The sequence below is a fragment of the Saccopteryx leptura genome, chromosome 3 (assembly GCF_036850995.1).
Source record: "Saccopteryx leptura isolate mSacLep1 chromosome 3, mSacLep1_pri_phased_curated, whole genome shotgun sequence".
NCBI classification, from domain to species: Eukaryota; Metazoa; Chordata; class Mammalia; order Chiroptera; family Emballonuridae; genus Saccopteryx; species Saccopteryx leptura.
Genome location: NC_089505.1, coordinates 88265584 through 88286619, shown reverse-complemented (window position 1 = coordinate 88286619; position 21036 = coordinate 88265584). Strand labels below are relative to the sequence as shown.

At 44.8% G+C, this 21036-nt stretch overlaps 1 protein-coding gene across 6 annotated transcripts in view; it reads right to left on the bottom strand.

Moving 5' to 3' along the window:
• PER3 (period circadian regulator 3) overlaps nucleotides 1-21036 on the bottom strand; it is a 53173-nt gene that overhangs the window by 15338 nt on the left and 16799 nt on the right. For all 6 annotated transcript variants that reach the window (XM_066374930.1, XM_066374932.1, XM_066374931.1 and 3 more), the window contains 6 exons: nucleotides 19459-19564; nucleotides 18034-18162; nucleotides 17501-17627; nucleotides 6353-6491; nucleotides 1719-1840; nucleotides 1303-1476 (listed from right to left, as the gene is read on the bottom strand). In XM_066374930.1, the coding sequence (XP_066231027.1) occupies nucleotides 1303-1476; nucleotides 1719-1840; nucleotides 6353-6491; nucleotides 17501-17627; nucleotides 18034-18162; nucleotides 19459-19564 (797 nt within the window). The remainder of the gene's footprint in view (nucleotides 1-1302; nucleotides 1477-1718; nucleotides 1841-6352; nucleotides 6492-17500; nucleotides 17628-18033; nucleotides 18163-19458; nucleotides 19565-21036) is intronic.

Genomic DNA, 21036 nt, shown 5'->3' with positions numbered 1-21036 from the left:
AAAGAGTTCATTTAATTGCTGCCAACCATTTGCATTTATTTATTTTCACCAATATAATAACCTCTTACAAACATTACAGTAGCCAGAATATAAAAAGCTTTATCAACCCAGCACATAAATCCTTTTTTTTCTGCCTGTTTCATACTCTTTGTATACCTGTTTTAGTTTAATACTCAATGTGCAGACTTATGTATTTAAACCTTGCTTTATTTTCTAACTTTTATTCTTAAAGATTTATTGATTTTAGAGAGAGAGAGAGAGAGAGAGAGAGAAAGAGAAAGGTGGGGGGAGAAAGGAGCGAGCAGCATCAACTCGCAGTCACTGCACCTGTGCGCCTTGAGCGGGCAAGCGGGGTCTGGAACTGCTGACTCCAGCATTCCAAGTGGATGCCTTACTCACTGTGCCACCCAGGTCAGGCTTAAATCTTGCTTTTTTTAATAAATATTTTCCCACCTCCCTCAACTCTTAAAAATGTTTCTTTTTATCTTGGAATTTACTTTTTAATCTGTAGTACATCCATGTGGTTCAAAAATCAAGAAGCGACATTGGGCTCATGAGCAACGACTCTAAGCTCACAAGAGTCTGTGTCTGGTCCTCGCCCATGCACAGCCTGGGGTCAGCAGGGCTCGCTCCCCACTGGAGCGGGGCTGCGGGCTCCCGTCTCTCTTCAGGGCGGAGGATAGAAGTGGAGCATGGTGACAGCTCAGTGTGTGTGAACAAGCACACCACTGAACACCAGCAGAGACAGATCAGAGATACCCTGACAACCTAATGTCACACCTCTGTCATTTTCCTCATCCACCAAACTGTTATGAGTGATGAAAAAGTCAAAAGAATAGTAGGAGGCAGCACATGGAAACAAAGAGAAGACTTCAGATTTTCCAAGTCATACTGTTAGATGAAGGGAGTGATCGGACTGACGCAGAAGACACATATGCCCTAACCAGCCACTACTAGTCAGTCTGCACCTGGTACCTCCTCTCAGGGTCAGCACCAGAGTGACCTGACCGCATGAGAATGCCCAACACCACCTGAGGGCTCACTGCTAAGTCCGGGTTCTAAGTGTTTCACGTGTCTGCTGATTTGATTGACAAATGACACGAGTTAGAAATACAGTCCAAAACAGATATACATATGTGACAAATATAAACATGACACTTCTGAAAATATCTGAACTGAGTTAAAGGAGAAAGCACTTGTAATTTAGGCGTTATTGCTGAGTGAACGGTATAGGTCACTTCTGTGTTCTCCCAGCGGTGCACTAGTGCTGAGTGTGTCTGAAGGCAGAGCTAAGTGTGGTACCCGGCTCCGGCGGCGGGACGTGCACCATGGTGCTGCTGTAACTGCACTGGCTGACGCCGGAGCCCAGGCTCAGGGCCGCGGTGGGCAGGCTCTGCGCGGTGCCCCCTTCCGTGTCGGCGGACCATCCGGCGGCTGGCACTTCCGATGTAGGTATGGCTGGGGTCTGAGAAACAGCTGTGGATACGAGAGAAGCTGATTGTAAAAAAAAAGAACTCCCAACAGGAATTTGTTAATAACCAGACAGTTTACAGACATTTATAACTGACAAAAACCTACAGGCTATAAAAGGAATACGAAACTAGGCTCGTTTGTGATTACAAGGAAATCATTAAAGTTGAGAAATGAAAGAGAAACAGAGAGAAAGTGTGACTCTGTAAAAATTCCTTTTATCCAGCTACGCAGGGCATTCCTGTTACCTTGCAAGGCCTGAGCGTCATCTGCCTTGTGGTTCTGCCTGTCTTCTTCTGAGGAAGACGTTGTATTCGTACAGGATATGCACTTTCTCTTCAAAGTCGGGGTGCTGTAGCTCTGCAGGTACCTGCCACACCATAATGAGATCACGTACTCTCACCTGGCCCCTGACTTGGCCACCTCCCCCTTTGCCTGTCCCTCACAGCTTCTGATGGATACATTGTACATTCTTTCATTTATTTATTGAATACATTTCACGTGTAACATTGTATAAGTTTAAGGTATACAGTGTTCTACTTTGACAATCCGTATACTGTAACAGGATTGCCGATAGAGATGTTATAAACATAATACAGTGCAGATTATTGTGTATTTTTATATACTGTGCACTACATATCTAGTGCTTATTCACCAATCATTTTAAGTTTACACCTTCAAACAAACCATTACATGTATCCTCCACCCCATCCCCAGGTTACTCTCATTTTACTGTTATTTCCAGGTTTAACTCTCTCAGACTCCACATATATCTTACAGTACTAGACTGCCTGACTTCTCTTACTTGGCATTCTGTGCTGAAGGTCCACCCATGTTGCTGCAAGTGGGAGGCAACCTTCCTTTCTCACGGCTGAATAATATTCCACTGTGTGTAGACCATATTTTTTTAATCCAACTGCTGACGGGCATTTGGGTTGTTTCTGTATCTTGGCTATCGTGAATAATGCTGTGATAAACACGGGAGGCAGATAGCTTGTCAAAGTCCTGTCTTCACTTCCTTTGGGTATATACCCAGAACTGAACTGCTGAACTATAATGGTGTATTTTTAATTTCTGATAAGCCTCCACATTGTTTTCCATGGGGGATATACACTCCCATCAACAGTGTATGAAGGTTCCCACATCCTAGCCAGCACCTACTGTCTCGTCTTGATCATATCCACTCTTGTGAGGTACTATCTCACTGTTGTGGTTCTGACCTGTTTCCATGGTGACTAGTGATGTTGAGCATCTTTTCATGTGTTGTTGGACATTTTGATGTCCTCTTTGGAAAAATGTCTATGCAGTTCTTCTGCCCATTTTTAAATCAGATTTTTGTTGTTGAGTTCTTTGTATTTTTTTTTTATATTAACCCCTTATCTAATATAGGGTTTACAAGATTTTCTCCCAGTCTGTAGTTTTTTGTTTCTTTTGCTGTGCAGAGGCTTTGGAGCTGGATGCAATTCCACTCGTTGATTTTTGCTGTCGTTTGTGCTTTCACTGCATGTTTAACAAATCGCTGCCAAGAATGGCATCCGTGAGCTTTCCCCAAAATTTTCTTCTAGTTTTATGGTATCAGGTCTTGTGTTTAAATTTCTGATCCACTTTAATTTTTCTGAGTGGTGTTGGACAGGAGTCCAATTTCATTGTTTTGCATGTCTTTCTCCAATTTCCCCAGTCTTATTTGTTACAGAAACATTCCTCTTCCTATTGGGTATTCTGAGCTCCTTTGTTAAATATCAGTTGAATACGTGTGTGCTGGGATTTACTTCTAGGCTCTCTATACTGTTCCACTGGCCAATGTGTCTATGTGTGAGTGCTTCATACTGTTTTTTATTACTATAACTTTGTAGCATAGTTTGAAATCCAGAACTGTGACACTTTTGGATTTGTCTTTTTTCTCAGGATTGATTTGGTTATTCGAGATCTTTTGTGATTACACATACCTTAGAATTGTTTCTTCTATTTCTGGAAAGAACACCTTTGATTCTTTGATGGGGACGGCACTGAATCCGTGGATGGCTTTGGGTAGTATGGCCATTTTAACAACAGTAATTCTTCCTACACATGAACATGGATGTCTTTCCATTTGCTTGTGTCTTCTTCAACGTCTTTCAGCAAAACCTTGCAGTTCTCATTGTATAGATCTTTCATATCTTAGGTTAAATTCACCCTTTTTTATTGTTTTGTTGCTATTGTGAATGGGATGATTCTATTTCTTCTTCAGATGCTTTGTCATTAGTGTCAAAGAATGTCCTTGGTTTCTGTATGTTGATTTTGTATCCTGCCACTTGACTGAAACTGCTGATTAATCCCAAGTGCTTTGAATGACTCTTTGAGATTTCCTATATATAAGACCATATCCTCGCAAATAGGAACATTTTTGCTTCTTTCCATTTGGATGCCTTTTCTTTATCTTGCTTTAGTGCTCTAAGACTTCCAGTATTATACTGAATAGGAGTGGAGAGAGTAAGTATCCTTTTTACTAACCTTAAAGGAAATGTTTTCAATTTTTCTCCACTGAGTATATATAGCATTAGCTGTGGGTTTGTTGTACATGGCCTTTAATATGTTGAGGTATGTTCCTTGCATACTCAATCTGTTAGGTTTTTACATTTTTTTTTAATCATAAAAGAACGTTGTATTTTCTCAAATGCTTTTTTTGCAGTCCAGGGATAAACCCTTGCATTCCAGGAATGAGGTATCATCCTTTTATCACGTTGCTTAATTTGCTAATATTTTGTTGAGAATTTTTACATTGATATTCATCAGGAATGCTGGTCAACAGTTTTCTTTTCCTGTGGTACTCTTATCTGGTTTTGGTATCAAAACAATGCTGAATGCGTCTCTTGCTAGAGAATCCATTATTCTTATGTTGGCTTTTCGAATGTTGTCGGATAGCTCTCACAGGGTGTATTAACTTTGTAGAAATCTTAGTTCTCTCTCTTCTTCCACCTTAATCATTTCTAGATTCCTATCTTCTCTCTTCCATCTGACCCGTTGCATTTTCAATGCAATTCATTTTTAAATTTAATTGGATTCATTGAGGTGACACTAGTTCACAAAATTATGCAGGTTTCATGTACAGAACTCAACATCCTCTGCATATGGCATTGTGTGCCCACCGCCTCAAGCACAGTCTCTTTCTGTCCCCACCTCCCACCTCCTCTGCCCACCTCCACCTGCCCCCAAACCCCCTTTCTAACACATTCTTCCTCTCGAGTTCTTCAGTTCCAGAACTTCTGTTTGGCTCTTCTTTAGAATCTTAACCGCTTTGGCAAAGTGCTCCTTCTGTTTGCTCCTCATTCCCGAGAGCCCTGTATTTATTTGCCTGTGTGCGTTCTCCTGTAGTGTGCTGAAGTTCATGGCAGCCACTGTGAATTCTTCACCAGTTCAGAGGCAATGCTCCACGCCCTCGGATGTGGTTGCCGGGAAGCCACTGTTTTCTCTCTGTGACCCTGCAGTGCTGTGGTTTTCCATGGCATCTGATGAAGAGCGCCTCTGCCTCTGCACCAGCACCTGAAGTAGCAGACACTGTTCTTGCTCAGGCAAGGCCTCGTTTACTTTGAGAATCACATCTCTACAGGTTAATTAGGAGTCTTCCTTTTGTCTTCCAGGAGGTGGCGCTGGGGTCACAAGTTTTTGGTTTGTCTTACCAAAGCTAAGGTTGGTATCACATGAATTAAAAAAATAAACTGTCAGCCCTGTTCCAAGGCCTTGGTTAGAGCAGGGTTCGATCCCCGCTCGGGGCCCACACAGAATCAGTGAATGCATACATAAGTGGGACAACAAATCGATGTTTCTTTCTCTTGCCTTTTTTTTTAAACTTTTAGTACTTTTTTTATTTATTCATTTTAGAGAGGAGAGAGAGAGAAGAGGAAGAGGAGCAGGAAGCATCAATTCCATATGTGCCTTGACCAGACAAGTGCAGGGTTTTGAACCGGTGACCTCAGCATTCGGGGTCGACGCTTTATCCACTGCACCACCATGCCAGAAGGAAAACAAGTGTGGTAGTGGAACAGGGAGAACTGTGTACTTAGCCCTTGGGGCTTTAGGTGTGCCCAGGGCCCAATAGAGGGATGATCAGGTTGGGTGTGGCAAGTGTGCCTGGAGGTTCATGGGCCGTCCTCCCAGCAGAATCCGGGGCAGACCTTGTCCTTCAGCTCTCTTTGCCTGCCTACTTCCCTTTCCTTTCATTCCTGCCACCCCCAGTCACCGTGGTCCCTCCTCAAGAGACAGCAATGGGTCCCTTCACCTGCGGAACTCCCATGGCTGGGCCGACGCCACCTCCACCCCCACCCCACCTTTAGTCTCCTTGGCAAACGTGGTCACACGGGCCCTTGCTGGGCTGCTCCTGCGGTCCAGCGCGTCCTCTTCCAGGGGCACGGACGGGCGGAACTCGAGAGTGGCCCGGTATGCCGTGCAGAGGCACTTTTTAAATGGTTATGATGTCCTTCCAATTGGTTGAAAATTAAAGGAGGGAGAGAAGGAAACAACTCATGCTGCCACCATGCTGACCTCACACTCTCCTCTTTGAGGACATCCCTGATCTTCCCGGCCTGAATCCCTGGACTGTTACCTTTCTGTTACCATGGTCTAGAATTCATCTTCAAATCGCGCATCAGTGAAATTTGACAAGCGCAGGTCCTGTCTTCCCAACTAGACCACAGCTCGCTCAGAAAAAGGATGCAGCTCCTAGCTTTCTGCATCCCCTGCAATGCTGAGTATAGTATCAACTGTATGTTGTAGGCAGTCCATAAATATCTATTGATTTATAATGAAAAATCAAGACAGCAGCCATTAAAATATATATAAAGGCTCCATAGTGACCATGTATGCTTTTTGGAAAAACTAACATGCTATTAAAACTTGTGTTTCGTACCTGATCACACTATCAATGCAGTTTATTTGCTGATAGGATGGGCTATGCAGCTCTTTCCTCACATCCTCAGAGGACCCGGTGCACATGCTGTTATTTTTCAGCGTCTGTAAGGAAGAAAGGGCCTTCGCCTTCTGCTCACCTAAAAGAGAACGAAAGGTTGTCCAATTAAAAACACGTTATTCTTGCCAGACCAGGCGGTGGCACAGTGGATAGAGCGTCGGACTGGGATGCAGAGGACCTGGGTTCGAGACCCCGAGGTCGCCAGCTTGAGTGCGGGCTCATCTGGCTTGAGGAAAAGCCCACTAGCTTGAACCCAAGGTTGCTGGCTCCAGCAAGGGGTTACTCGGTCTGCTGAAGGCCTGTGGTCAAGGCACATCTGAGAAAACAATTAATGAACAACTAAGGTGTTGCAATGCGCAATGAAAAACTAATGATTGATGCTTCTCATCTCTCTCCGCTCCTGTCTGTCTGTCCCTGTCTATCCCTCTCTCTGACTCACTCTCTGTCTCTGTAAGAAATAAATAAAAACAAACAAACCAACCCACATTATTCTTGCCTGACCAGACGGTGGTGCAGTGGATAGAGCGTCAGACTGGGATGCGGAGGACCCAGGTTCAAGACCCTGAGGTTGCCAGCTTGAGCGCAGGCTCATCTGGTTTGAGCAAAGTTTATCAGCTTGGACCCAAGGTCGCTGGCTCGAGCAAGGGGTTACTTGGTCTGCTGAAGGCCCACGGTCAAGAAACATATGAGAAAGCAATCAATGAACAACTAAGGTGTCGCAACGCGCAACGAAAAACTAATGATTGATGCTTCTCATCTCTCTGTTCCTGTCTGTCTGTCCCTGTCTATCCCTCTCTCTGACTCTCTGTCTCGGAAAAAAATAAAAATAAAAAAACCACGTTATTCTTAAAAATATGCACTTCGCAAAATTATATCCCGGTACTTTAGAATAAATACATTCAATAGAATATGACACAGCTATTAAAAATAAGCTCAGATCTAAATGCACTGACATGGAAAGATATCTACACAGAATGATTATATTTGTATTTTTTTTTAAAAGGGCTGAAACAGGCCTGACTAGGCGGTAGCGCAGTGGAAAGAGTGTTGACCTGGGATGCGGTCCCAGGTTTGAAACTCCAAGGTTGCCAGTTTGAGCATGGGCTCATCTGGCTTGAGTGTGGAGTCACCAGCTTAAGTGGGGGATAATTGACAGGAACCCAAGGTTGCTGTCTTGAGCACAAAGGTCTCTGGCTGGGCTGGAGCCCCCCCCAATGCATCAAGGCATGCAATGAGAAGCAATCAATGAACAACCAAAGTGCCGCAGCAGCTACGAGCTGATGCTTCTCATCTCTCTCCGTCTCTCTCCTCCCCCCCCCCCAAAAAAAAGAGTTAAACAAGTAATTGAGGCAAAGATTATTAAGGAATAAAGCTGCTGGGTGAGAGGCTGATGGGAACTTGACAATGTTGGTCTGACATCATCTGTACAACTGGCCCATGTGGCATGGCTGAGTGGGCACCAGGTGCTGACAAGGGCAGTGCTGCCCGAGCTGACCAAGCGTCCAACAGAGCTTTCTGCCGTGACATAACTGTTCTCTCTTTGTGTTGTCCAACATGGTGGCCACTGACATCACACAGTGATGAAGTACTTGAAATGTGGCTCGAGTCACTGAGGAACTACATTTTACATTTTATTTATTTGTAATTCATTTTAATTTAAATTGCCAAATGTGGCCAATGGTTACCATATCAGAGAGCAGAGGGAGGCAGAATGAAGAGGCCTGAGGCCAGAGCGCTGGAGGGCTTTAGCTCTCTGTAAGAAGCATGCACTAGTGGAGCAGATGGAGAGAAATGCAGTGTCAAGGAAATCAGGAAAGGAAACTGTGTCAAGGCAGGAGGAACTCATGATGTCAAATACTTCTGAGAGGTCGAATGAGACCTGTTAGCTACTGTTGTCATTATTACGAAAGGCTATTTTAGCTGCTTGAAACAGGCTTCTCTATTTTCAGAGGAAATGATGGAAAAGTGCTTCACGTTAACTCATTAACATGTTCAGTTTTTTGTGTTTTTTTGTATTTTTCTGAAGCTGGAAACGGGGAGAGACAGTCAGACTCCCGCATGCGCCCGACCGGGATCCACCCGGCACGCCCACCAGGGGGTGATGCTCTGCCCCTCCAGGGCATCGCTCTGTTGCGACCAGAGCCACTCCAGCACCTGGGGCAGAGGCCAAGGAACCATCCCCAGCGCCCGGCCATCCTTGCTCCAATGGAGCCTCGGCTGCGGGAGGGGAAGAGAGAGACAAAGAGGAAGAAGAGAGGGAGGGGTGGAGAAGCAGATGGGCGCCTCTCCTGTGTGCCCTGGCCGGAAATCGAACCCGGGACTTCTGCATGCCAGGCCGACGCTCTACCACTGAGCCAACCAGCCAGGGCCAACATGTTTAGTTTTGAATTTTAAATAATTTTAGAGTTACGGGAGTTACAAAAACAGTACAGAGCTCCCATACACCCTCTGCCCAGCTTCCATGAATGGGATATCTTGTACAACCAAGACAAAATGAACAAAACTAAAGACTAACAGAGGCACATTACTGACCAAACAACACTATCTGGATTTCCCGTCTTCCACTACATGTCTTTTCTGTCCCAGGACCCAATCCAGGATCTCATATGACTTCAGTTGTCAGTGTCTCCTCAGTCCTTCATGATCTTGACACTTCTGAAGAGTATGGGGCAGGAACTTTGTAGACATGCCCTTTCGTGTGAGTTTCCCTGCTATCTTCTCAAGAGGAGAATGGGGACTATCACCACAGTGCTGTGAGCTCTCAGCGCTCCACCTTGGGGTGTCCACAATGTTACAGTGTTTCATGGCTGGTATGTTAACCTTGGCCACTGGTCGAAGTGGTGTCTGCCAGGTTTCCTCTATGAAAAGTTACTATTTTACAATGTAATGAGTAATGTAAACGAAGCATGTTTTAGAGAAATACTGTGAGACCATGTAAATATTCTGTTTCTCTTATTTGTTCACCGACTGACTGTACAACAGCATGAAGGTACTTAGTGCCACTGAACTATACATTTGGGAACAGTGAATGCTAAACACAAAACAATTAATAAAAACACTTTCCACTTTCAGCATTCACTGTAGAATACTCCCTATAGCAATTTTTTTACTGTGGGATTCTTTTTTTTTTTTTTTTTTTTTTTTAATTTTTATGAAGCTGGAAACAGGGAGAGACAGTCAGACAGACTCCCGCATGCGCCCGACCGGGATCCACCCGGCACGCCCACCATGGGGCGACGCTCTGCCCACCAGGGGGCGATGCTCTGCCCATCCTGGGCGTCGCCATATTGCGACCAGAGCCACTCTAGCGCCTGAGGCAGAGGCCACAGAGCCATCCCCAGCGCCCGGGCCATCTTTGCTCCAATGGAGCCTCGGCTGCGGGAGGGGAAGAGAGAGACAGAGAGGAAGGCGCGGCGGAGGGGTGGAGAAGCAAATGGGCGCTTCTCCTATGTGCCCTGGCCGGGAATCGAACCCGGGTCCTCCGCACGCTAGGCCGACGCTCTACCGCTGAGCCAACCGGCCAGGGCTGTGGGATTCTTTTTTTAATATCAGTTCTATGGAGATATAATTGACATAAGGAATGTGTAACTTTAAGGCATACACTAATGACTATGGTGGAATTCTAGCAGTAATTGTCTATATTCCCCCCTTTGATGTTTATTCATCGAAATTCTTCAATTAGTAAGAGTTTTCCTTTTCTCCTTTCTCTTTCTTTTTATTCATCCAACCATTTATTTACCAGGATCAACTCCTGGATATTTATTTGTCGGGTTATAATCCAATACTATCACCACTTATTTTGTTGCTTAAGTTGTTCCAGCTTGGCCACTGAGTGCTTGCTCTTTCAAGTTGTCCCGTGTGTTCTGACATGTCACCCACCTCCTCGTTTTGAGCTTTTCCGTACATCCTGGCTCTGGGTTCTTTTACTGGAAAAACATACTTAGAAACCAAGACCTCAGTACTAGGTGTGCTCACTGCTAAATGTACCCCTCCTTGGAGCCTCTCAATGGATCAAGTCATAAATACATGTACATATACACTAACCCTTATCCATCCATCCATCCATCCATCCATCCATCCATCCATCCAACAAAAAGGCCTGTGTTCATGCTGATACCTTTAACTCCAGCCTAGCACCAGAGTTTATTCTGGTGTTCCTTTTTTGCTTACTTGTAACTTCTTTCTCTGATAGTGAGAAGTCTGGTTTCTGTAGCCTACAATATATATATATACACCTATTTGCTCAAACCTACTATATACAGAAAATGACTTCAGAACTGCTAACCAAACTCAGAAACGAATTTATCAACTGCATCACAGTGCGTGTGTATTTTTATGTTTTGTATTTAGTCCTAGGGTATTCAGTTAAAACACTCATTTCCACAACTACTTCACAGCCCCTCCCCTTTAGTATGTTTACACAATTGGTTAGATTCAGTCATCAAAGTCTCCGCACCAGCCTAGGTTCCCTCTACAGGTTGCAGTGGGATGAGGTGTTGAGATCTCCAGTTTTTAACAAAGGCACAGAAAGCTGTGTATCCGACAAGAGAGTGAGAAACAGAACCTTCCCACCATGCGTACATCCCCCGCCCTGCTGTAGATAACTCCTTCCCCAGCCATAGCAACTGCTGATGGTTTCTGGAATGAAGTCATACACTCTTTGGTTCTGGCTTCCTTCACCTAGCAAGATGCATTTAAGATCCTGCATGTGTGAATCAAGTACACTCCTCTGGGACACTACTGGGAGTAGCAGTCCACGTGTGCGTGGGCCACAGGTTACCCACTCACCTGCTCAATGACACTAGGTTGTTTCCTATTTTTGGCCAGTGTCTGTCAAGTGTAATAAACATTCACAGGCGGGTTTTTGTGTGAAGGTGAGTTTCTATTTCACTTGTGAAAATGACTAAGAAGGCACTGCTGAGTGATACGGGTAAGAGTATCTTTAACTTTGTAAGTTAATGGCCTAATTTTTCCAAAGTGGCTATACAATTTTTACATTACCTTCAGAAAGATGTGAGAGTTCCAGTTACTCTGAAATCTTACCAGAATTTGGCATTGCCAGTTTTTTTTCTTTTAATTTTAGCCATTCCAACAGGTGTGGGATGGTATTTCATGCAGTTTAACTTCCTAATGACTAATGAGATGGAACTTTTTTTCCCCACACATTATTTGCCATCTGTATAACTGGAAAATTGTTCAGCTCTCTTGACCACTTTTATTTTCTTGTGACAGAGACAGAGAGAGTCTGAGAGAGGAACAGATAGGGACAGGCAGGAATGGAGAGACAGGAGAAGAATCAATTCTTCGTTGCAGCTCCTTTAGTTGTTTATTGACTAATTTCTCATATGTGCCTTGACTGGGGACCTACAGCAGAGCGAGTGATCCCTTGTTCAAGCCAGCGACCTTGGGCTCAAGCCAGCAACCCTATACTATACTCAAGCTGGTGAGTCCATACTCAAGCCAGTGACCTGGGGGTTTCGAACCTGGATCCTTTGCGTCCCAGTCTGATGCCCTATCCACTGCGCCACCACCTGGTCAGGCTCTCTTGACCACTTTTAAACTGAGTTGTTTTCTTATTGTTGAATTATGAGATTTTTTTCTATGTTCTGGATAAAAATTATTTTATATATAATTTGCAAATATTGTTATTTTTCACTTTCTTACTGCTGGCTTACTAAAGTCTGTCAAAGAGAAATTTTTTTTTTTTTTTTGGTATTTTTCTGAAGCTGGAAACGGGGAGAGACAGTCAGACAGACTCTGGCATGCGCCCGACCAGGATCCACCTGGCACGCCCACCAGGGGGCGACGCTCTGCCCACCAGGGGGCGATGCTCTGCCCCTCCGGGGCGTCGCTCTGTTGCGACCAGAGCCATTCTAGCGCCTGAGGCAGAGGCCATAGAGCCATCCCCAGCGCCCAGGCCAACTTTGCTCCAATGGAGCTTGGCTGCCAGAGGGGAAGAGAGAGACAGAGAGGAAGGAGAGGGGGGAGGGGTGGAGAAGCAGATGGGCGCTTCTCCTGTGTGCCCTGGCCGGGAATCAAACCCGGGACTTCTGCATGCCAGGCCAACGCTCTACCACTGAGCCAACCGGCCAGGGCCAAAGAGTTTTTAATTTTGATAAAGTCCAATTCATTTTGATGGAATGTCCCATGTGCCCTTGAGGGAAATATGCATTATGCCATCGTTGACTGGAGTGTTTCATAAATGTCAACCAGGTTAATCTGCTGATAATTGCTCAGGTGTTGTGTATCTTTACTAGTTGTTTCGCTAATTATGGAAAGAAATATTTAGCAGGTTCCATCACTTTGGATTCATTTGTTATTGAAGTTTTTATTCGTTTTTGCTTCATGTATTGTAAGGCTTTGAAGTCAAGTGAATAAACACTTAGGATTGTTGTATAGTCTTAGAGAATCAACCCTCTTGTCATGCATGCAATAACCCTCTGAAACCCTGCTAATGTTCCTTCTTCTCAAGTCCACTGTCTAGCTTTCCAGCTTTCTTCTGATTCTTAGCGTGGTATAGCTTTTCTAACCTATTGTTTTTAACCTATGTTTTTATTTTCAAAATAGGTTCTTGTTTTTTCATCCAATTTGATCATTCCTGCTTTTCACTGATAGACTGAGCTCTTACACATTTAATGTGATTATTGATATGGTGGGAATAAAACCATCTTGCTAGCTCTTTTCCATTTGTTCCATCTGGGTTTGTTGTTCTTGCTTCTCCTCCTTTTCTGCATTTTGGGTTGTTTTGAATTCTATTTTATTTCCTCTGCTGACATTATTTATACTTCTTTAAAAACTTTCTGTAATAATTTTCCTAAAGTCTACCAAATATATAATTAAGAATTCAATTCAGTTTCTACCTCCAAATGATATACTGCTTCAAGCATAGTTCAAGGGCCTTACGAACAGTAAGTTCCCAATGCCTGCAGTCTTTCCATGTGGGCCACAGATGCAAACACGCCATTTCTGTCTCAGTCAGTGGCCTTATAGAGCAATTAAAAATAAGTGAAAATGAGAATTGATTTTACCTCCAATTATTCCATTTCCAGTGCTTTCCGTGACTTTGTGTAGATCGGAGTCTCATGTATACCTTCAGAAATTCCTCTAGTGTTCCCTACAGAGTAAGTCTGCTGGCAATAAACACTCCGTTTTTGAGAATCTTTGTACTGCCCTCATTTCTGAAAGATCGTTTCCAGCAGGTGCAGAATTCTACACTGACCGTTCTTTCTCCTTGGAGACGTCACCCTACTGTCTTCTAGCATGCACGGTTTCCGAGGAAACGTCTGCCGGAACCTGGTCTTTGCTCCCCTGCAGGGAATCTGTCTTTCCCTCTGGCTGCCTTCAAGACGGTCTCCTTTGCTTTCAGCAGTTTGAAGGTCATACGCTCAAGTGAGTGGCGTTTTCATTTTGCAGCGGGTGTTTTTCTAACCCCTACCTTTTTTTTTTCTTTTTGTATTTATAATACTTGATGTTCTTTGGCTCTGTGGGAAATCTTGACCATTATTTCTTCAAGTATTTCTTTTGGGATTCTAATTACTCATATGCAAGAACATCTGATATTGTCCCAAAATTCTTAAGATGCCCTATTCTGTTTGTTCCTTTCTCTCTGTGTTGGAGTTTGGGTCATTTCTGTTTATCTATCTTACCTGAGTGCCCACTGAGGCATTTCTAACATTTCCACTGATCTTTTTATGTCCCATCTCTGTGCTGTAATTACCCATAGGGTCTTGCATGCAGACTACTTTGTCCATTAGAGCCTTTAATGCATTGCTCACCATTATTTTTTTTAATTAATTTATTCATTCTTTTAGAGAGGAGAGAGAGAGAGAAAGAGAAAGAAGAGAGAGAGAGAGAGAGAAGGGGGGAGGAGCAGGAAGCATCAACTCCCATATGTGCCTTGACCAGGCAAGCCCAGGGTTTCGAACCAGCAATCTCAGCATTTTCAGGTCGACGCTTTATCCACTGCGTCACCACAGGTCAGGCCACTCACCATTATTTAAATTCCGTCATGTAGTCTCAACATCTGTGTCATATCTGGGTCTTGTTCTGATGACTGCTGTCTCTTGGGAGCTCTTCTTGTCTTTCCGTATGCTTCATCATTTGCTGAAAGCCGAGCATGTTGTGTACACAGTAGAGGCTGGGTGGCTGGGCATGCCCTCCTCCCGCTAGGCATGTGTTTGAGTTAGTCTTGTTATGTTTTTGGTCAGGACTGAAGCGTGTTGTTGCCATGGTTTTGCTCAATGGACTCCAGTTTCCCACTTCCTCTAAAGACATGCTGTGCTTCCAGTGGCAACTGGTTTGCTAGACAGCTTTTCCCTGGTATTTGCTCCACCCTCAGCTCCGAGTCCTCCCTCACCCTGAGCCTCAGGGAAGGCTGGTCTCCACAGGTCACTGGACTCAGGTACCTGGTGCACGCACCTCACTGCTCCCTGCACGTGCATGTCTCTCCTCAGATCCAGGCCTGCTGGTGGCCCTGTAACACTCCGACAGGTCCCAGGTGGACCACGAGCCTGCTGCCCATCCGGCGCTATTCCCAAGTCCAGAAACAATGCTCGTTCCGGCTCTCCCTGTGCAGAAACGAGGCACTCGCACTCTGAACCATGGCAGTTCATGGCCCATCTTTTTTCACGCTGGCACCATGTCCTCTGAGAGGCAGCACAGTCCGTTTTCCCTAACTGTCCCACTTTCTTCCCAGTAGCGGGCTTCAGTCAGAGTCGCTGATGAAGGGGCTTTCAATCTCTTTGTTGCTCCTTGCCCTTCCACATTAACTTCTAAAGTGTCCTTTCTTATCCCACCTTAAAGCATCCTGCCCTTGTAAGAAAGGTAAAAACAAAAACTTAAAACCTGATGTTCTTGCTGGCTCTAGGACCCCATATATATATGTATGTATATATTATATATATTATATAATATGTGTGTGTGTGTGTGTGTATATATATATAAAAAGCATGTATACAACAATTAGTATTTTCCTTTTCACTGGTGTAGATCTCCACTCAATTCCTAATATTTAAGTTATGACATTTTCATGCCTCTTAAAAAATTATTGATTGGTTGATTTTAGAAAGAGGAAGGAAGAGAGAGAAGGAAGCATTCACTTGTTGTTCCACTTAGCTGTGCATTGATTAGTTGCTTCTGTTTGTGCCCTGACTGGGGACCAAAACCACAACTGTGATATTTTGGGACAATGCTCTAACAGACTGAGCTAACTGGCAGGGGCCAACATTTTTATTCTGAAGTTGTATACCTGTTTCTCTTGAATAAGGAGGACTGAATTTTTTTTCACTATTTCTTTCAACTTGTAGATCTTAAAATGTTAGTAAAATCAAGATGTCCCAGTAACAGTAACTCTCGAGTGACACCAACTGGCACCAGATCTCCCTTCTCCCCCATGGTCCTGTCCTACATGGGTCAGAGTCAAACACAGCACAAATATGATACAAGGACTAGGAACATTTCGGTTTCTAAAATAGCAGCACAAGTCCGCACAGTTAGGCAGCTTAAATTTTTTAAAATGGTAAATGATGGAATTCCAACGTCTGCATAAACACACAGCCTTAGAACAGTACAGATGCTGTCACCAGACCAAGCGCCAACAGAAAGAAGCTGACTAGAGCAGGAGAGGAGAAAGGATCCCCACTCTGAGAAAAGGAACAGCAGCCAGGACATAAGACAGTGGCACTAACATGAGGCCCTGGGCCAAGGCAGAGCGAGCAGCACTGATTGGACCAGACAATAACAAAAATGTTTAGAAAATTAAGAATTAAAATCTATGCAAAGAGTTTTCTCTGCCAAGACATGGGATAATGATACACAACAATAACGATATTAAAGATGAACTTTTTTTTTTTTTCCTAAAGCGAGAGAGAGAAAGAGAGAGAGAAAGGAGAAGCATCAACTCGTAGTTGCGGCACCTTAGTTGTTCATTGATTGCTTTCTCATTTGTGCCTTGACCGGGGGAGGGCTCCAGCCAAGCCAGTGACCCCTTGCTCAAGTCAGTGAGTGACCTTAAGGATCAAGCCAGCGACCACGGGGTCATGTCTATGACCCTATCCTTAAGCCAGTGACCCCGTGCTCAAACCGGATGTGCCTGCATTCAATCCAGTGACCGTAGGGTTTTGAACCTGGGACCTCAGTGTCCCAGGTCAATGCTCTACCCACTGCACACCACTGGCCAGGCAGAAAATGAACTATTTTGTGGGGAGGGAATCTGACCGTTTCCAGGGACAGATAAGAGTTACTTCTACCCTGCACCCTTACATCGATGAAAGACACATGGAATGCTACCCTCCACGGTGAGAAGTGTACACGGCAGCAGGAACGCATGGTCCGGAGCGCAGCCTGCGGGCTCCCGTGACCGCACCCACCGGAGCAGAAGTCTGAGATGTCTGTTGTATCTACCCGTGTCTAGTCCTCCAGCACAGCAGCCAGTATCGTCACTGACCTCAAAGAAAAACCCCACCTCTACTGTGTAAGACACCCACGTCTGACAATGACAGACACCATTCATCATACTTAGGCGCCCCAAATCTGTCACAACTCCCCAAATTATACTAATACTCTGAGAGAAAAATGAAGGGAATGTTAGCCAAATTAGATGTTAATAAAATTTGACGTCTACATTACTGAACTTTCCTCTGCCATATAATGCAAATACGTTCAATTTTCAAAATAATGCAGTTACCACTACTGACCCAATCCCTGTGGAGTGCTGCTTGCCTCCTCTGAGAAATGTACACACGTATCAAAGAGAAATGCCAAGTTTTCCATTCAACTTAGGTCATACGCACTCTCCACTGTTTGAAATGGCAGGAAGAGATTAGTATTTTAATATACTTTGTTGTATGAAATGTATTCTCAAGTTCATCCTTTCATAGAAAGCTCACATGGGGGCATCTATGAGTGTGTCGGTGTCATCAGAAGAGCAACTTCTTTAGGTGTGCACCACACCTACCTCCTCCCACCATCCAGCTTCCAAAAGAGCAGGCGCGGCCGCCGTTCCATTACCATCCAGGCAAGTGAATACGGAAAGCCGTGGCATGGAGGGGGGACAGGACGCGGAGGAGGTTGGGGGCCCTGAGGACTCACCACCAGGCTGGCCTGTGCGCGTCCCGATTGCTTGCTTGCTGGGTGACTTGGTCATTGACTCAATGTACAGCCGCTGACCCAGGTTTTTAATTTTGTTCACACTGGCGTAGACCTGCTGCAACGTCAACTTAGGGAAAAGAATATAACACGTTTCAGATATTATAAATGTGAACATTAGACGGCACATGACAAAAACACATCTACCTTCTGGTTCTCTTAACATACACAGATGAAAAAGCATCATTATAACCTCAGTCTAGCTTCTCACCACAGTACACAAGTACAACTGAGATAAATCTGTTCACGACATGCCCATTTTTAGAAAGCACGCCGTCAACCCAAATACCCCTTTCCTCTCTCCAGTGTCCCAAACCAAAGTGGGTGAGAAGGTCTCATCCTGGTCGGGCCTCCAGGTCACCAGAACGAACCATGAAGCCGTGTGTCGGGCTGCAGAGCCTGCGCTGTGATGGGTCACAGGTAACGGGCTGGGGGCAGGGGTGTGGGATGGGGGTGGCCCCAGGTAGCCCGCTTACCGGCTCCTTCCGTGCGTCCTCCACGCAGGGCCCGCTGGACTCACTGGAAGAGGCGGCGCTGACGTGCTGCTCCTGGGACCCGCTGCTGCCCAGGCTGCCGTAGCCACTGGATGTGCTCACGTGCGTGGGCTGCAAGGGGGAGAGGCCAGTGCTGCAGTGATGGCCCCGGGGGAGGGGGTAGCAGCACCCGCTCAGCGTCCCTGAAGCCACCGGGAGAGAACAGCTAATATGTCTGAGATTAAATCAGGTGTCTGGGGGTTGATGCATTTAACCCTGATGCTGACATGAGAGATGTTCCTCTCTCATTTCAGTAATTTCAAGGGCAGGGTCTAGCTTTCTAGTCTAAATGGGCATTTCTGGAACAAAAAAAAAAATTTAAAGCCAGTGTACACCATATTTTCTCATATATAAGATGCACCCTTTCCTGAAAAATTTGGGGTCTAAAAACAGTAGTTGTACGTTTTTTTTTAACTTACATTTCCCGCTTTTTCGCACAGATGAGGAATTGTATGAATTTTATGATGAATAATATTTGAGCTCAATAACTTTATGTAATACATTTTTTTTCTAATTTCGGGTTCCAAAATTAAGGTGAGTCTTATACATGGGAGTGTCTTATACTTGGGGAAATACGGTACCTTACCAAAATATGAAAATAACTTTATGCTGAGTTTAGACTAGACACAAGAAATTAAACAGATATAACAGCTTTCCCCAAGAACCCAGAGGGGTTTCACGAACCCTGGAGGTTTTGTGAGTGAGCCCGGGACACCCTAGGTGTACACGTGCCAAGTTTACTGACTGAATCTCTACTTGAAATCATTTTTGGTATTGGTTTTTCTTTTTTTCTCAGATTTTTCTAATTCATTTTAGAGAGATGAGAGAGAAAGAGAGAGAGAGAGAGAGATGGAAGGGAGGAGGAGCAGGAAGCATCAACTCCCATGTGTGCCGTCACCAGGCAAGTCTGGGGTTTCAAACTGGTGACCTCAGCATTCTAGGTTGACTTTTTATCCACTGCGCCACCGCAGGTTAGGCTGGGTATTCATTTTCAAGAAGCAGCTTTTCCTACTTTTGCCAGCCAGACCTCTCCCCAGCCTTTAAAACTAGAATTATTCTAAAAAGTACCAAAGTTAAAACCCAGAGGTTTAAGGATATGGTAGTGCTTGGAATACAAGAACCCTCTCATTTAGACATACTTTCTCTGTCTTACTCCTTAATGTGACTCAGTTTTGTCATCTTAAAATGAGTTACAAAATGTTCTGTGTATTTAACATGGAAAAGGAAAAAAAATAATAAAATTTAAAAACAAGAAAGAGAAAGAGAAAAATTTCTGGAATGTAGAGAGTAAGGACTTCACTCTCTTTGCAGTTTATTTTTAAGAGTATGGGGATTTTCTGTTTGGTTTTTAAAAATCTCCCATTTTACCTGTAACAGAAGTTTGTGAATTTGTTCTTGTAATTCTGTTATGTCTTTGTCATTATTGTTTGTCTTTTTTATTCTGGTAGCAAAAACATCCTCGTTCAGTGGACTCCTACAAAATACCATGTGAAAGGTTGAGTGAAGCAATTCAAAATTCATTTACAATGAAGTCTAAAGTGATCTTTAATATTCAAATGATAAATTTATGCTTTTTACAAAGCAACTGTTTGACTCCAAGTATAAAAAATATGAAGCTAAAATTCTAACCACGGAGGCCAAGAAAATACTGATAAATAAATGAGATGTTAGGCTGTGTAGCCTCTGAGGTTGTCATCTTTCTTTTCTTTTTTTTTTTTTTTTCCATTTTTTCTGAAGCTGGAAACAGGGAGAGACAGTCAGACAGACTCCCGCATGCGCCCGACCGGGATCCACCCGGCACGCCCACCATGGGGCCACGCTCTGCCCACCAGGGGGCGATGCTCTGCCCATCCTGGGCGTCGCCATGTTGCTACCAGAGCCACTCTAGCACCTGAGGCAGAGGCCACAGAGCCATCCCCAGTGCCCGGGCCATCTTTGCTCCAATGGAGCCTTGGCTGCGGGAGGGGAAGAGAGAGACAGAGAGGAAGGCGCGGCGGAGGGGTGGAGAAGCAAATGGGCGCTTCTCCTGTGTGCCCTGGCCAGGAATCGAACCTGGGTCCTCCGCACGCTAGGCCGACGCTCTACCGCTGAGCCAACCGGCCAGGGCCGGTTGTCATCTTTCGATAGCTGTCTCAGCATTGTTTGTACAGGTCTCAAGTTCGTGACAAGTGACCTCCTTAGCTACTGAAATACCATCAACTACTGGTCTCCAAATTTAACATTAACTGAACCACCTGCTATAGGAATTTTAAAAGCCCAAGTCTGCCAAACAACATTTAATGTTTAAAGCATCTGATACCTTAAGCAATGAAGACAATTTTGTGACAAAACCTAGTGGTGGAAATATGGCTGTCACCATCCCTTCTAGTCTTATTTACACTCAAATTCTAGAGTGTTTCAGAGTTGCCACCGAATACAGTGAGGGGCAATGTGCCCACATAAGGACAAGAACTCAGCCAGCTCTCCAATGCACAGGGAAGACTAGCATTTTCTAAACACTGTGACGTGTGAGGCACCGTTCCAGGTGCTCTACCGAGGGTTCCCTTCTTCACTCGAGTCAGAAACGTGCTGCAGGTCACCTACCTGGTGAGGTCTAAGCAGGCAGGCAGGAAGGGACCATACTGTGCCCCTACCCTGGCCCGCCTCTCTGTGTCTCAGTAAAGCCAGTCCCATGAGTGAGGTGAATGGGACCAGATCCATCATCTCCCGAGTCCCCAGAGCCCATGACGCGGAAATCAGCCCGTCAGAGCTCACGGCACTGGCAGCAGCAGAATCAGAGTCTGACTCCAAAGGCCAGTGCTTCCCTGATGTCGTCCGGGGGATTCTGTCACTTCAACACGCAGCTCATCCCCTACAAACTGACACGCTTCCCCAAGGACAGAAATTATCAAGACACCACAGGATGCCAGCAGTGTTAGAAAGGAGTGAGGAAGAGCTCTACCTCTG